Source organism: Gobius niger (genome assembly GCF_951799975.1).
Source record: "Gobius niger genome assembly, chromosome: 3".
Taxonomy (NCBI): Eukaryota; Metazoa; Chordata; class Actinopteri; order Gobiiformes; family Gobiidae; genus Gobius; species Gobius niger.
Window position 1 is genome coordinate 41,618,892 of NC_136854.1, and position 16,161 is coordinate 41,635,052.

At 39.6% G+C, this 16,161-nt stretch overlaps 1 protein-coding gene across 2 annotated transcripts in view; it reads right to left on the bottom strand.

Moving 5' to 3' along the window:
• The window catches only part of LOC306960796 (uncharacterized protein), a 130,176-nt gene that overhangs the window by 45,457 nt on the left and 68,558 nt on the right, over positions 1–16,161 (bottom strand). For both annotated transcript variants that reach the window (XM_079553352.1, XM_079553351.1), the window contains 2 exons: positions 6,846–6,931; positions 3,804–4,133 (listed from right to left, as the gene is read on the bottom strand). In XM_079553352.1, the coding sequence (XP_079409478.1) occupies positions 3,804–4,133; positions 6,846–6,931 (416 nt within the window). The remainder of the gene's footprint in view (positions 1–3,803; positions 4,134–6,845; positions 6,932–16,161) is intronic.

A 16,161-nucleotide genomic window follows, 5' to 3' on the forward strand; every position in this document is an offset into this window, starting at 1 on the left:
CAGTGTTGTTGTTTTCTGTTTTTTATTCTCAGGGGATTTTGGAATGCAGTATTACGAAGTGCAAGGGAATTTTTGGACAAATAAACTCGCCGTGCCTAACTTTGAGTCTGGTGATGGGCTTTGACCTCTTAACCCCCGCCTGAACCGAGCATGCTTTCACAAGGCTTTGCCCAAATCTGAAAGAAAAAAGCGTCAAAAAAAGCGACAAAAACATGCCAGAAAAACGACAATAAAACCTTTCCAACAACCAACAACAGAAATACTATGAAAACACAACAAAAAAGCGACATAAAAAGAGACGAAACGCAACAAAACCGTGCCAACAACGCAACAAAAAAAGCTACAAATCAAATGTCGTTTCAGATGAGGCATTACACTGTTTAAAGAGGGGGTATTCTGCTTTTTTCAGTCCCACAGCACCAGTCTATATCACACTACAATGATGACAAACCTTCTGTTGGTCTGTAAATGCAGTAAATTAGAATAACTGCCTTGTATAAAATGTCTCTCTCAAAATGGCTGTAGTGAATGTCTTGAAATCGGCCTCTGTCTCTTTAAGAACCTCTGAGCCTTTAGACACGCCCCCTCCACACGCTGTCTGTGGCATCAGTGGGGAGGGGGTTCTGCTGAGGAGCAGTGGTTGGTTACTCGGCTGGTGACGAAAGCTCGGAGGCGTCTCCAGGAGGTGGGGGCGTTCCTAGGAGGACTCAGGCAAACCTATCCCTAAAATGGCCGCCATCAGAGTTTTTACAGATTACTCAGAAATACGTGAATGTGCCAAGGCAACACTTCAGGCATGGTTTTAATGAGGGAATGACATAATAACATGATGGAAAGCTTGAAAAAGTCAATTTTGCATAATACCCCCCCTTTTAAGATCTGGGTAAAGCTGAACAGGGATGATGAGCTCGTTAAGGCAGGGGAGTAAGAGGTTAAAAATGTGGAGGACAGTTGTCTCTATTTCAGATCAGATCAGCAGTAGAAGAAACAAGACACTATTCCAGATATGTTTGACTAATAACAGAGCGATTTCCTCCCCAAAAACTCTGCGAAAGCTGCAATTTTTTAAATAAAAAACTTGATTTACAATTCGCTTTAATTCCTCCCCTTCCCCCCTTGAAACTGAAATACTGCGAACTGTAAACATATTTAAAAAATATACATTAATAGTATTTAATTAAACTGCATTCTCTAACTGAAAACTGACTGCGCAGTGTGCAACAAAGATTGTTAAACACCCAAATTATTTATACTCAGGGGCGGATCTAGGGGGGTGGAACGGGGTGGCAGCCCTATAAAGGTCTTGTCACCCCATTGAAGTCAGCAGGTTTTGTCCTTGTCTGGAACTGTCTAAATTCTAGTGTCGTCATTAACCTGGCACTTTATAAATACACTTTTTTAAGGACTAGTTACAATCCAGATCTTCAAAGCCTGATTGAAGATCTGGCTTTGACCAAAATAAATAGTTTTTTTGGTCTAGAAGCTACTTGGTGCTCACAGAGGCTCATCTCAGTTAGTGCTAGGACAAAGAATTATAACTTTATAGCTAAATAAGGACCCAAGTGCCAACTCCTGTGGCTCCCAAGATGATGAGACTTTTTTTTAAACAAAAGTTTAGATGTTTATCTGAGTTAGACACCCCCTACTTACATTATGGACAATGCTGCTTATTTGTGTATAATTTTGGTAGATTCAGCCTCAGAAATGATCCCTGACCCTGCTTTCCACCACGTGATTTCTTTTCTTGATCCGCCCCTGTTTATGCTGTATTTGGATTGAGCAATAAAACAACAAAGAGGTGGGCTCTGTTCTTCTTGGCACATTTGTTCAGCAGGACCTTCTTCCGCTAAAAAAATAAACTAAAAAATTCCAGCCCAAACTAATAAACCACATTACAACTCGTTAAAAGCACATTAGCAGCGGTATTTTGTCTCGTCCGCCTTAATGGTTTTCTTGTGTTTGCTCAGACGAGCCTCTCCCTCCAGCCTTTACTCACTCACTGCTAATGCTACTGTGCTAACAGCTAAAAACATCCACCACCACCCACAGCAGCAGCAGCGGCAGCAGCAGCTTATCCCACTGGTAATTACAGGCCGCACTTTGCCAAAGGGGAGGGAGGGTCTGCAGATAAAGGCACCTTAAGTGAACCCCCCACAAAGAGACAAAAACAGGCCCATTCAAGTCAGTCTGAAGCTGCTTGTTTTCCTCGAGCTACGTGTATATCTTTACTTTTTATGAGCTTGGAAACACGCCCCGGTAACACGAGGACACATCTCAGAGGGAACCAGACTTATCGTAATTATTTGGGGTATTCGCCTTATTATTCTTGTGGTGGAGGTATTTCTGGTGAGTGGTAGCTTTTTCTGTGAGCAGGAATTTCCACTGTTTTTATTACGTTTGTCTCGCCTCTAGGGATGTTCACGATTCATTAAGGGATTCATCAACTGCAAATAATGTTAATAATTGATCATGATGCTGAATATTAGGGGAAAACACGGTGTAATCTGAACGCAAATAAGCGGTTTGATGTTTCATGTTTATTACTGGAGAAAAAAAATCTACTGATATGACACCACGCTGGCCGTTAAAGCAGTACTAAGTAAGTTGTTTACCTTAATAAGTCTTGTATTACCCCCTGTGGGGGTAATACAAGTGTTAACCTCTTAACTCCCGCCTGAACGGATCCAATTTTCTCCAGTTTGGCTTTACCCTAATCTTGGGAAAAAAGCACCAAAACAGCCACAAAAAAGGAGAAGAAAAGAAGGATGTAAATGCAACAAAAAAGTTACAAAAATAAAAAAAAATGTGACAAAAATTCAACCAAAAACTGAAAAAAAATTAAACAAAGATGTGGCAAAAACTCAACCAAAAAGTGACAAAAAAATGTTTAAAAAGTGACAAAAATTCAACAAAAATGTGACAAAAATTCAACCAAAAAGTGAAAAAAATTCAACAAAGATGTGGCAAAAACTCAACCAAAAAGTGACAAAAAAAATGTTTAAAAAGTGACAAAAATTCAACAAAAATGTGACAAAAACTCAACGAAAAAGTGACAAAAAAAATGTTTAAAAAGTGAGAAAAATTCAACAAAAATGTGACAAAAATTCAACCAAAAAGTGAAAAAAATTAAACAAAGATGTGGCAAAAACTCAACCAAAAAGTGACAAAAAAAAATGTTTAAAAAGTGACAAAAATTCAACAAAAATGTGACAAAAATTCAACCAAAAAGTGAAAAAAATTAAACAAAGATGTGGCAAAAACTCAACCAAAAAGTGACAAAAAAAATGTTTAAAAAGTGACAAAAATTCAACAAAAATGTGACAAAAACTCAACCAAAAAGTGACAACATTTTTTTTAAAAAGTGACAAAAATTCAACAAAAATGTGACAAAAATTCAACATTTTTTTTTTTTTTAAACTCAACAAAAATTTGACCGAAAAGAAAAAAAAAAAAACATAAAAAAGGTGACACAAAACAGCAACAACGCAAGGAAAAAGATCAGTTTGTGGGTCTTAGCTTTCAAATGAGGTGTTGATACATACAATGGCCGAAGAGGACAAAATGCATTTGGTTCAGGCGGGTGGTAAGAGGTTAATGGGATGATTGGAGGGTCTTTCATCTCCCCCTGGTGTCTCTGGCCAGAAAACCATGTTTGCAACTTGCCTGCCACCGGACCGGAGTCACCAATACACACTAATAGAATCACGACGAAGAAGCTAACAGGCTAACGGGCAAAGCTAACTGCGGGCTAGCGCCACAAACAGTATTTACAGCCAAGTTTGAGTGAAAAAAAATGCTCTTACCTCAGTGAACAGGTGCTGGACGACCACAGCCAGGGCCTCCGCTCGCCGGTTCCCCTGCAGCAGGAGCCTCTTCAGCCCCGCCATGGCCTGGTTCTGCTTCTCCACCTGCTCCTTGCTCTGTCGGGCCGCGGGCTCCTCCGCCGGGGCCGGGGCCGGGGCGGAGGAGGAGGGGGCCGCCGTCCGGGAGGCATTGGGCTGCAGACGGGACCCTGCTTTGGGGCTGGAGCGCGATGTGGTTTTGGGTTTGCTGAGCGCGGGGGAGTGGGCGGAGCCGCTCGTGTCGGTCTGAGGGACGCGAGAGGCCGCGGCGGCGCTGACCACATCAGGGACCTGGAGGAAGAGAAGAGTTGATATTTGTGCGTTTTTGACCTTGTAGTGACGCAGTGGCTGTATGAGTGGTCAGCATGGCGCCTTTACTTTCCATCACAGTGCTCTCCACAACGCTCCAGGATCAATTGTTTTGTAGGTTTTCTGGTCAGTAATGAAAACCTTCCTAACAATTGATCCTGGAGCGTTGTAGAGACCACCGTGATGGAAAGTAAAGGTGCCAAGATGATCATAATGCTATTTTCTCTCCTCCATAACAAACTGGAGAATCGTTTAGTGAAAATAAAATATTCCACATAGAGCTGACTTTATTACAGACGACACTCCCTAAATCAGAGTCTGTGCTGGATTTAACCAGAGCTAAATGTTGTGGAGTCTGCAGTGTTTACAAGATACAAGCTAGTGTTGCTAATGTCGCTAACTAGCCGCTAAACCAGGCTAACAGTTCTGGCAATTCTTGCGCCGTTTTATGCCCAGGGGCTTATTCATGTGAAAAACTAACCCAGCGACTAAAAAGTCCTCAGACGTCCATCCTGAGCGAAAATGAGCTGCAGCAAAAAAAAGAGTTTTAGTTTTACTTTCTATATTTTTGTCCTGATGCGTTTGAGTTAAAGGCAAAGCCGCGTCCTTCAGTCAGACCTTCAGTTTGCCTATCGGGCTGGTCGAGGGGTGGAGGATGCCACGGCCCTCTTGAACTTTGTCCTCAAACACGTGGAAAACACAAAGGCGCATGCACGGCTCCTATTCTTAGACTTTTCTTCAGCTTTTAATACCATCCAACCACACATCTTCATTGATAAGCTTGTCAAAGACTTTAATTTGAATTTTAATATGGTGGGTTGGATTTTAGATTTTTTAACTGGGCGATCGCAAAGAGTGAAGGTAAATGGTTGTTTATCTGATGTCTTGTATTCCCCCACTGGATCACCACAGGGTTGTGTTCTGTCCCCACTTCTGTATATTTTGTACACAAATGACTGTCGCAGCCGCATAAGAATCGCCACATACTTAAATTTGCAGATGACTCTGTCATAATTAGTCTTCTGCACGGTGATGGAAAGGAGCATGGTCCTGTTGTTGAGGACATGATACGGTGATGACTCATTCTTGCAACTAAGGCTGTATCCGAATGTCCACACTATCCCCTAACCCCTCATTCACTACATAGGCCCGCACTATATAGTCACTATATAGTCACTGATTCTGTTGGCGATTCGGACACAAGCCACTACTTTCTCCGCGCTGCGTGACGTCACGTGCTGCGGCTGCAGATATGTTTTTATTATTTATTTTATCTGAATTTATTTATTGCTACAAACGTTTATATTATGAAACAGAACGACTGTTTTGGCACTTTTACAGGCGTTACTATCTTCACAAAAAAAGGAAAAAAAAATAGTCACCCCAGCGTGAGCTCAGAGACGCCGAAAGTCGGTCAGAGCCCGGTGTCCGAACACCAGCAGATTGAGTGACTACATCTGCTAAAAGTCGCTAAACTCCGGGAATAAAGTATTTCTGCGATAAAGCCCAAACTCAGAGACAGTGGAATATTTATGGATTAATACGAGTCAGATACGCTTTTACTTCACATGGATTTTACGTGAATGGCTTGGATTATTCGAGAGGAAGCTGTCGGTCATTTAACAGCTCCAGCTAAAGGTTAGCAGCTAACGTTAGCATCTTTTCACCGTAACCGGTTTATTTTGGTCGTTTATTCATGAGAAATACAAACACACGACTGAAACAGCTGATTTACTTCAGTCGTGTTTAGTTCAAAGACCTGTCGCTGTCAGGCTCTTCTCCGACTCTCGCAATGCATTGTGGTCTATATTGACCTGTTTAGTGACCATCGATGCTCACTACTTTTCGAGATGCATTGTGGGAAATTTCGAGTGCACTACTTTTTTCTCTCTGGACATTCGGACACCCCTACAAAATGGCGTGACCACTATATAGTCACTATATAGGGAATAGTGTGGACATTCGGATACAGCCTAAATGTTGCTAAGACTAAAGAAATGTCTATTGATTTTCGGAGGAAGGTCACATCACCTCAAGCCACTGCGATCAAGGGTCAAAATGTGGAGCTTGTGGGAAAATACAAATATTTGGGGACGCTGATTGACAACAGGCTCAACTTTAATGAAAACACAGAGAAGCTGTGTAAGAAAGGGCAGCAGCACCTGTTCTGCCTCCGGAAACTCTTACTTTCATGTGGACAGGACCATAATGAGACGTTTTATAAATCTTGTGTCGAGTCAGTGCTAACATTTTCTATTATGTGTTGGTTTGGTTTCAGCAAAATTGTAAATCTGAGTGCTAAGATTCTGGGAGCTCCTCAGACTCCACTTTCGGACCTGTATTCTGGACAGGTGACGCGGAAGGCTCTGAGTATTCTGGCTAATGATGCTCATCCTCTTCATTGTGAATTCTGTTACTTGCCTTCTGGTTCGAGGCTTAGGGCTCCATTGGTGGGGAAAAACAGATACAAATATTCCTTCATACCTGTAGCCATCTCCACTCTAAACGCTGAGTATAAAAGGAGTTTACAGGCACCAAATTCAGTGTGAGGGGAAAAAAAGTTGTTGTATTCTCTTGTTCTGTTGTAAAGGTTTTGCACTTCGGCATCTTGTATCTATTTTATGTATCTTGTGCTGCAAAACTAATTGCCTTATCGGGGACATGAAATAAAGTGAAGTGAAAGTGAAGACCTACCGTTTCAGTGGCCGTCTGCTGCTGCTGCGTCCCGCCGCCTCCTGGTGCTGTGGCTCTGCTCTGCACCTCCCTCTTGTTCTTGTCGACTGCAACGAAACGACGGCCGGTTACTCTACGTTTGTTGGGTCCAGCGCTTAACATCGCGACCGCACATTCTCCCCCGACGCCGGACCACAGGAGGAATCACCCAAAAAACATCTACAAACGGACATGAAAACAGAGCCACACGCCTCCGGGTTTGTAAAGTGAGGAGGCGCCCGGCCCGGCCGACGGAAGAGGAGCTGGAGAGGTGCATTGTGGGAGTCCATTACCAGGGCCATTAAGCCCACAGTGTTCTCCCGGACTCATCGGGTTTTCGACTGCGTGCGTTATTGTTTCCTGGACGTCTTACGGCTCCTCTGAGACGCCACCGGCTAGAAATAGAGCGGAATATTCCAGACGTGTCCTGAAAACAGTGGCCTCGCTAAGTTCTCAGACCGCTCTTAATTACAAATAAGAGCTCCTCCAGAGATCGACCAATTGTTATTGCAAATGTCCACAAAGCAAGAAGCGAGGGCTGCTCGATTATTGAATATATCACGATTATTCAAACGATTATTTGCTACCTTTAAAAAAAAAGTCTTTATTCTATTTATTTATTTATTTATAAAAAAAAACGGCTGAATATTTTCTGTTTTCTGAACAGTCATAAAAGTACAAATGATTTCAAGTTTGCCTCGATTAAGGAGAGGTCTCTGTTTCACACCTGCCCCCTGCTGGCCAGCCCTCGCACCTGCACAAGCAAATTGAGCAGCGCGTCCTGATGACATCATCACACAGCGCCGTTTGTTTTTATGTCAGGCAAAAGCATGAGCCACGGCACGGGAATTTTTTTTTAGATTATGCTAATTTTTCAATCGTTTAGTCTAATAATCGAAATTGTAATCGAATTTTGATTAATTGCACAGCCCTACAAGAGGCCATCGATGTGTATCACAAAATCCCCAAAGCTGTCGTTCCAGCTCACACTTTTTGTGCTAGGACAGTCTTAAAGCTCAGTTTAACCATGATTTTACTAATAAAGCTCAATTTTACCTCGTTTAGATCCAAATCTAGTCACGTTTAAAGCCTCGTTTTGACACAATTTGATGGAAAAAAAAAATATGTGATGACATGTCATAGTAAAATATATTGCATAAACAATAGTGGGCCACATTCATGACACATTCATGACACACACATTAGTTCTAAAGATTTTTGGATTTGGATTCACAAAATTGGCGTGTGTTTTTTTGGAAGAGCAAACCCTGACACACAAAATATTTGTGTTTTCATAAAAGTCCAAACAAACACAAAAATTCAAATTCCTTTGACACATTTCTACAAATGATTCTATTTATGACGATCTATTTTATGATTATATATATAATTTGCAAATGATGTAGTGGGAAATATAGGGCCTCCACTAACACTAATTGCTTGCTTGTGGAAGAAGCATTAAAAGTGTATTTTCTAAAAGGTTTTACCACATAAAGCTAAAGTGGTGCCACATGGAGAACGTGTTAATGGAGTAAATTTAAAGTGAACATTTGTAAGAGGCTAATTCTTCTTTCATATAATTGTCCTGAGAGACAGATACTTATGAAATGTACAATGTAAGAAACACTGCATGTACCCTAACTTTAAAGATGTACTTTTTCAGTCTGAGTTTACCAGAAAAAAATCTGCTATTATTAATATTAAATAGTTGGCAACTATTTCAACTATCAATTATTTTTCGATTAATCGAACAATCGAACATAAAAAAAAATGATATTTTTAAAAAGTACAATATGATAATCAAAGCGATACAGTAATTATAAAAACACGGTCTCTTTGCCTCACAATAGTATGTATTGCCCAAACAAGGATTCTACAATTTTACAATCGTGCAACATAAAACATGTTGATGCAAATGCAGGCGGAAAAGAGCATTTACCATTTGTTCCTGTACAAGTGGAGGAGACTTTGTGTTCTTGAGGTTCTGTAGAACCGTAGAAACTTGTGGATTAGAGACTTTTCTTTTATAAACTCATGCGGACCCTGGACTATATTAACATGTGCTTAATTCCACTCAAAAGCACATGTCATAGAAAAGGCCCAGGCATCTTAACTGCAGCAAGTTCATTTAACGACAATATTTGCCATTACAACTTAATTATCGGCTAAACATTGCTTTTATTGGTCTTTAACTTTTACAACTAATGCTAAAGACCGACTCAGACTAGGGCTGTTCAATTAATCGAAATTCGATTACGATTTCGATTACAACAGTAAACAATTACAAAATTAAAGCCGCAAGCGGCATCGAACGGCCCTCGCGGGCCGTACCTCCTTTAGCGCCTCTATATAACCGTACCTAAGGCGCCAGCGTGAACGAACTGCATTTTATTGTCCTGATGTGCCATTAATCTTTGTGCGTAAACATCTCAGCTACATTTTTAGCCTCTCCATGTGAACAATGGCTCCAGCCTGCAGAGGGCGCTAGCGCGCCCGTAATCTTTTTAATTTCACAAGTAGCATCAGACGGCCCTGATGGGCCGTACTTCCATGACCACTGTCCACAAGCTCCTGACAGGGGGCGCTAACGCGCTGTAATGTTGCATAATGTGACATTTATGTGTCAGCCCCATTACAATAACATGGGGGGCCCCGGGCTTTACCATGGCAACACCGTACAAAATACGATATGGGTCTCATTGGCTTTTTGGATCGGGATGCCATCAACTATTTTTGTGCCGAATTTCATCCATTTCCGACAAACTAATTTTTTTCCCATAATGCATTTTTTCTTCTGCACCTGGAGGGGGCGCTATCGCGCCCAATTTCACTTTTTCACATTTGTTGTGTCCAGGGGTGAAAGGTCAATAAAATGTATATTTCCGATTTTTAATCGGAGTTTGTTTGTGCGAATGGGAGCGATTTTTAGTTTTTGATGAATCGCAAAATACTTCGGAAAGATTGCGGCTTCGCCGCAAACAAACCGTAAAACTTAGCCAAAAAATTTGGATAACTTTTGATGCCCCACATCTCGAGATGAGCTGGAGCGATTTTGAGCTCATCTGGTGAAACGCCCTAGGAGGAGTTCGTTAAAATGCGATGTCAGCGAAAACGCTGACTCAGCATTCTCCGGGCTTCCTGTCAAAATGGCAGACTTCCGGTTTGTCAGGGGGCGTGGCCACAATAATATTTTTTTTTTGTCGTCACATGACGAATATCTGTACCGAATCTCGTCGCTCTGCGACAAAGTTTACTTCGGCCCCTCCCCCATTGGCGTAATGTATTTTCACTTTTGTAGGTGGCGCTGTCGCGCCATTTTTTTTTTCCCCAATATGAAACACACATTTTTATTAATTTTTCACCGAACCTGAATTTTGGGCAAAGTTTGGTGAGTTTTCGACAATGTTCAGGGGGTCAAATTCCTGCTCAAAGAGCAGAAGAAGAAAGAAAGAAAGAAAGAAAGAAGAAGAAAGAAAGAAAGAATAATAATATTTTCGACAAAAACAATATCGTCGCTTTCGCGACGATATCATATTATACATTTTTGGAAAGCTTTCAACGATCCGCACGCACCCGTGGGGTTCCTGGGTGGATGACGAGCGCTTCGCGCTCGTCATCCACTATATACCCCCATTCACACTATATACCCCCATTCATTTTAATGCAATAATAAGTATAAAGGGCCCACACCTCCGGTGTGGGCTTCACTGTTTTACATGGTGAGTTTACGGTTGACATGGGGACAGCGCTTCGCGCTGTTTTTGTGCGCTCCGCGCACTTAGGTTCAGTGCGCTACGCGCACTGCGCTGTGATTGCGATTACAATAGGCCCTTGCGACGGCAGGCCGCTCGGGCCTAATTAGCATAATCGCAAAAAAACGATTATACATTTTTTATTCACTTTTTTATTTTTACTTGTATTTTATTTTTTTTCATTTTTTTTTTTTTTCAATTTTTTTTTTCTAATTTTCAATTTTAGGATTTTTTCTAATTTTTTTGATGGATTTTTGTCACTTTTCTGCTGGATTTTTTTCAATTTTTCTGCTGGATTTTTTTCAATTTTTCTGCTGGATTTTTGTCACTTTTTTGATGGATTTTTGTAATTTTTTGCTGGAATTTTGTCACTTTTTTGCTGATTTTTTGTCACTTTTTTTTTATGGATTTTTGTAATTTTTTTGCTGGATTTTTGTCACTTTTTTGCTGGATTTTTTTCAATTTTTCTGCTGATTTTTTGTCACTTTTTTGCTGAATTTTTGTCACTTTTTTGCTGAATTTTTGTCACTTTTTTGCTGGATTTTTGTCACTTTTTTGATGGATTTTTGTCACTTTTTTGATGGATTTTTGACTTTTTTCTGCTGGATTTTTGTCACTTTTTTGATGGATTTTTTTAAAGGCAACAAATAATCGTTTGAATAATCGTGATTTCAATTATGACAAAAATAATCGTGATTATTATTTTTTCAATAATCGAGCAGCCCTAACTCAGACGCCTTTTTCCATTGTGTGATTCTCACTGAAGACGGACAAACTACGACACACGGGAATATGTAGGAAACAAAAGAGAGATATGACTCATATAAAACATATTTCAAATTCTTCAAAATGGCCGCCCTTTATTCTTGGCCTTTTCAACGGTTTAACAGTGAAGTGAAAACCATTTCTGTGACGACATCATGAAGCTCAAAGAGAAAATGTCAAAAGTGCACAGCAGTAATACAAGCAAAAGGCGGCAATTTTGAAGAATCTGTATCTATCAGCAAAATATCGATAGTTTAATTTGAAAAAACTCAGCTTTGTGGTGAAATAAATCTACGAGAGCTGTGGTTTCTGAACCCACGCAGTGATGTAACGCGTGAATTTGGCACAAAGCTGCAATCAGAGCGTCCCCATCCACAAAGGAGAGGATTTAGACTCGATACAGAGAAACACACACATAACAGTTCAGCGGATTTTCATTCACCGTCCGCAGAAATAAGAGGAAGATTTAGGAAATGCCTTCGATCATTGGAGGAACGAGAGCCATGGTAAACAGTTTTTACAGGGATATATTAAAAAAAAGCATGTAATATTATGTGTTTGGGATATCAGGAGAAGTCTGTGTTATAATTAAAAGAAGAAAAGTCCTGGTTTATATTGGAAATACAGTCCAAAAGCAGAAGTCTGTGTGCAGTTCAATTGAAACGCTGCCCCCTGCTGGACACTCACAGGTAAAGTTCATCCATCGACTGAAAGGGATGGAATTAGGGCTGCTCGATTATTGAAAAAATAATAATCACGATTCTTTTTGCCATAATTGAAATCACGATTATTATCAACGATTATTTGTTGCCTTTAAAAAAAATCCAGCAAAAAAGTGACAAAAATCCAGCAAAAAAAATTACAAAAATCCAGCAAAAAAATGACTAAAATCCAGCAAAAAAAGTGACAAAAATCCAGCAAAAAAAGTGACAAAAATCCAGCAAAAAAATTAGAAAAATCCAGCAAAAAAAGACAAAAATCCAGCAAAAAAGTGACAAAAATCCAGCAAAAAAAGACAAAAATCCATCAAAAAAAAGACAAAAATCCATCAAAAAAAAGACTAAAATCCAGCAAAAAAGTGACAAAAATCCAGCAAAAAAAGACAAAAATCCATCAAAAAAAGACAAAAATCCATCAAAAAAAATGACAAAAATCCATCAAAAAAATGACAAAAATCCTGCAAAAAAGTGACCAAAATCCAGCAAAAAAAGACAAAAATCCAGCAAAAAAGTGACAAAAATCCAGCAAAAATTTTTACTAAAATCCAGCAAAAAAAAGACAAAAATCCAGCAAAAAAAGACAAAAATCCAGCAAAAAAAGACAAAAATCTATCAAAAAAAAGACAAAAATCCATCAAAAAAATGACAAAAATCCAGCAAAAAAGTGACAAAAATCCAGCAAAAAAAGACAAAAATCCATCAAAAAAGTGACAAAAATCCAGCAAAAAAGTGACAAAAATCCATCAAAAAAAGACAAAAATCCATCAAAAAAAATGACAAAAATCCATCAAAAAAGTGACAAAAATCCAGCAAAAAAGTGACAAAAATCCAGCAAATTTTTTTACAAAAATCCATCAAAAAAAATAAAAAAAAATCCAGCAAAAAAAGACAAAAATCCAGCAAAAAAGTGACAAAAATCCAGCAGAAAAAAGACAAAAATCCAGCTAAAAAGTGACAAAAATCCATCAAAAACGTGACAAAAATCCAGCAAAAAAATTACAAAAATCCATCAAAAAAAGTGACAAAAATCCAAAAATTAAAAATTTGAAAAAAAAAGTGAAAAAAAAATAAATAAATTATAATCGATTTTTTGCGATTATGCTAATTGTGTAATCGTTTACTGTTGTAATCGAAATCGTAATCGAATTTCGATTAATTGCACAGCCCTAGATGGAATCATAGTAAGTGAAATCAAACGGACTGTATTTAGTGTTTTGAGCTGGTATGAGGTGCGATGCTCGTCGATGTTGTGGTGTCGGTTTGTACCTGAAGGCCACGGAGTCACGGAAAGCTGCCGAGCCCAAACTGAGAGAAAAACAGTCAGAAACGTCATCATCTGAGCACAACACGACAGGAGCTTTGGTGCACGATAAGACGGAACAGATCAGATGCTAAAAACTCAATAGGATGAAATGTCAGCAGCTCATGTAGCTTCTGTAATATGATTTAGTTTGATGGATCATTTCTGTGGTAACTTTTAATCATAGTTTTATAATTCAGTGGAGAACCTGTTGCTTCCAGCCCTTTCTAGTTCACTCTCCAAAACGTTCTCTTTGTTTTCCCTCTGGAAGTTTCAAACAAGAAGAACATTATCTATAGACACCTCATGTTGCAGATATATACATTAATAATATTAGTTCATTTGTCTATGTTTTATGGCAGGGAGAGGCATGTTTGCTGGGCTGAGGGACGATTTTCTTCAAAGACCAAGGGCCGGACCTTTTAGCTCAAAAGTAAAGCACCATTTTCTGGTATCGGGAAAAAAAGTTTAGCTTCTACTGATCTAAAGCAAGAAAAAACAGGCTTTGATGCCTTTAGTCCAGGGGCAACATTAAAGGAAGTGACTTTGTTGTTTCAGCTCAAATCAGTTGGCTTGTTGCATAATGTGGCTATGCTAGTTCCTCTGAACTGAAGGTGTGGGCGCTAGTACTTCCTGTTCATATTAATTTCCATGAAGATTAGCTTAGACCCGTTCGAATCATCGTATTTCCTAAAGATTCTGTGGTGGACAGTGAGTTCCCGGTAGACGATCACTTGTGGAGGACACATCTATGTTTATAAGGATCAGTGAGTTTGTCTTTAAGCAAAAAGCTAATATTTCATGCATTATACAATTTGAAATAATGCCTTTTATAGCATATTAGCCTTTAGCTTCAAGGCAAACCATCAATCCTTTATGATCACAGGTGTCTCCGATCTGAACAGTAAATGATCATCTACCGGGAACTCACTGCCCACCACGTGATCTTTAGAAAATGTGATTGTTATTCCAGGAAAGGAACACAGACAGGAAGTACAGGCGCTCACAACTTCAGGTCAGAGGAACTAGCATAGCCACACCGTGCAACAAGCCAATTGATTTGCTTTTGGTTAGTGCTAGATCGTCTGCTCCGGAGGGACAGTCTGCTGTGAAAACGTGAGATATCATGACACAAATTAAGGTTAGGGCCAGGGAAATGGTTAACCTCTTAACTCCCGCCTGAACCGAGAGGATGTTTTTCCTCACGTCATCAGATTTTTTTCCCAACATTTTTTGTTGGGTGTTCAACTCATTTTTGTCATTTTTTTGTCACATTTTGTCACATTTTTGTCATTTTTTTGTCAATTTTTTCGTCACATTTTTGTCACATTTTTATCACATTTTTGTCATTTTTTTTGTCATTTTTTTAATCAATTTTTGACCTTTTTTGTCACATTTTTGACATTTTTTCATCAATTTTTTTGTCATTTTTTTGTCATTTATTTATCAATTTTTTGTGACATTTTTGTGACATTTTTGTGACATTTTTGCCACTTTTTCATCAATTTTTCGTCACTTTTTTGCCACATTTCCATCATTGTTTTCGTCTCAGTTTTGTTGCTATTTTCACAGCTTTTTTCCAGAAGCTTTTGGACTGGGGCAAAGCCGAACTGGAGAAACTGTGCTCGGTTCAGGTGGGAGTTAAGGGGTTAACTTTAAGGACTAGGATTAGGATTATTTGTATTTTTAGACAAACCAACTCATAGATACAAAATCACAGCAGACTGTCCCTCCGGAGCATACGATCTAGCACTAACGTTTGCTTTTCCCATTTTTTTTTATTTTTTCAATTTCTTGCCCGATGTTTTCACCCAATCTTTTTTTCTTTTCTTATTTTCTCCCAATTTTTTTCTTCTTTCCACAATTGTTAAGAATAATTTTTATTCTTCTTAATAATTTTCCCAAATTTATTCCAATTTTGACACGATTTTCCCTTATTTTTAGCCACATTTCCCCCCCAAGTTTCACACATTTCCTGTCACTGGAGGTGAACCCGACATTGTAAGTGTGCAGCTCTTCCACACATTATTGTTCTGTTTTTTTCTGGTTCTAGAAAACACATATTTTAGTATAGATATCGGATAAAGCATCGTACCCACCCTTTGACTGTCTATTATTTTTATGAGTATTCAAACAGGCATTTGACCTCCGATTTGTGTAATAATATCATCTTCAGAATCATTGAAAAAATCCTGAGGGCCAGAGCTTCTGTGCTGGAGGGCGGGATTTGGACGTTGCCTGCCCCTGTTTTATGGGTATTACAGATGTTTCCAAAGAGATAATAAACAGTTTGTCAGTGAGTTATATTTAGCGTCCCGTCTTATGCGTGTACCAAGCTTCTGAAGTCACAAAGGGATTTCTGGGAATAAGGAAAAGCGAGGTGGACAGTGGGGTAAAGGCCAGGTGCGAGTCTTCCCTTCCCTCGAACTCCGTAACCCCCGAGATTAGGCCCAGTTTGGCCGAGTTAATCCCCGAAAAACCACCGCAGCAGACGGACATTTGTTCCAGGTGTGGGTTTAATGAGCTCACCTGTTGGCGTGGACCGGCTCTAAACGCAGACAGAGCTAACGGAGGCTATAACGGAGGCTAACGGAGGCTAACGGAGGCTAACGGAGGCTAACGGAGACAGATTAGCGCTGGATTGGCTTGTTGCACGGTATGGCTATGCTAGTTCCTCTGACCTGAAGTTGTGAGCGCCAGTACTTCCTGTCTGTATTCCTTTCCTGGAATAACAATCACATTTTCTAAAGATCACGTGGTGG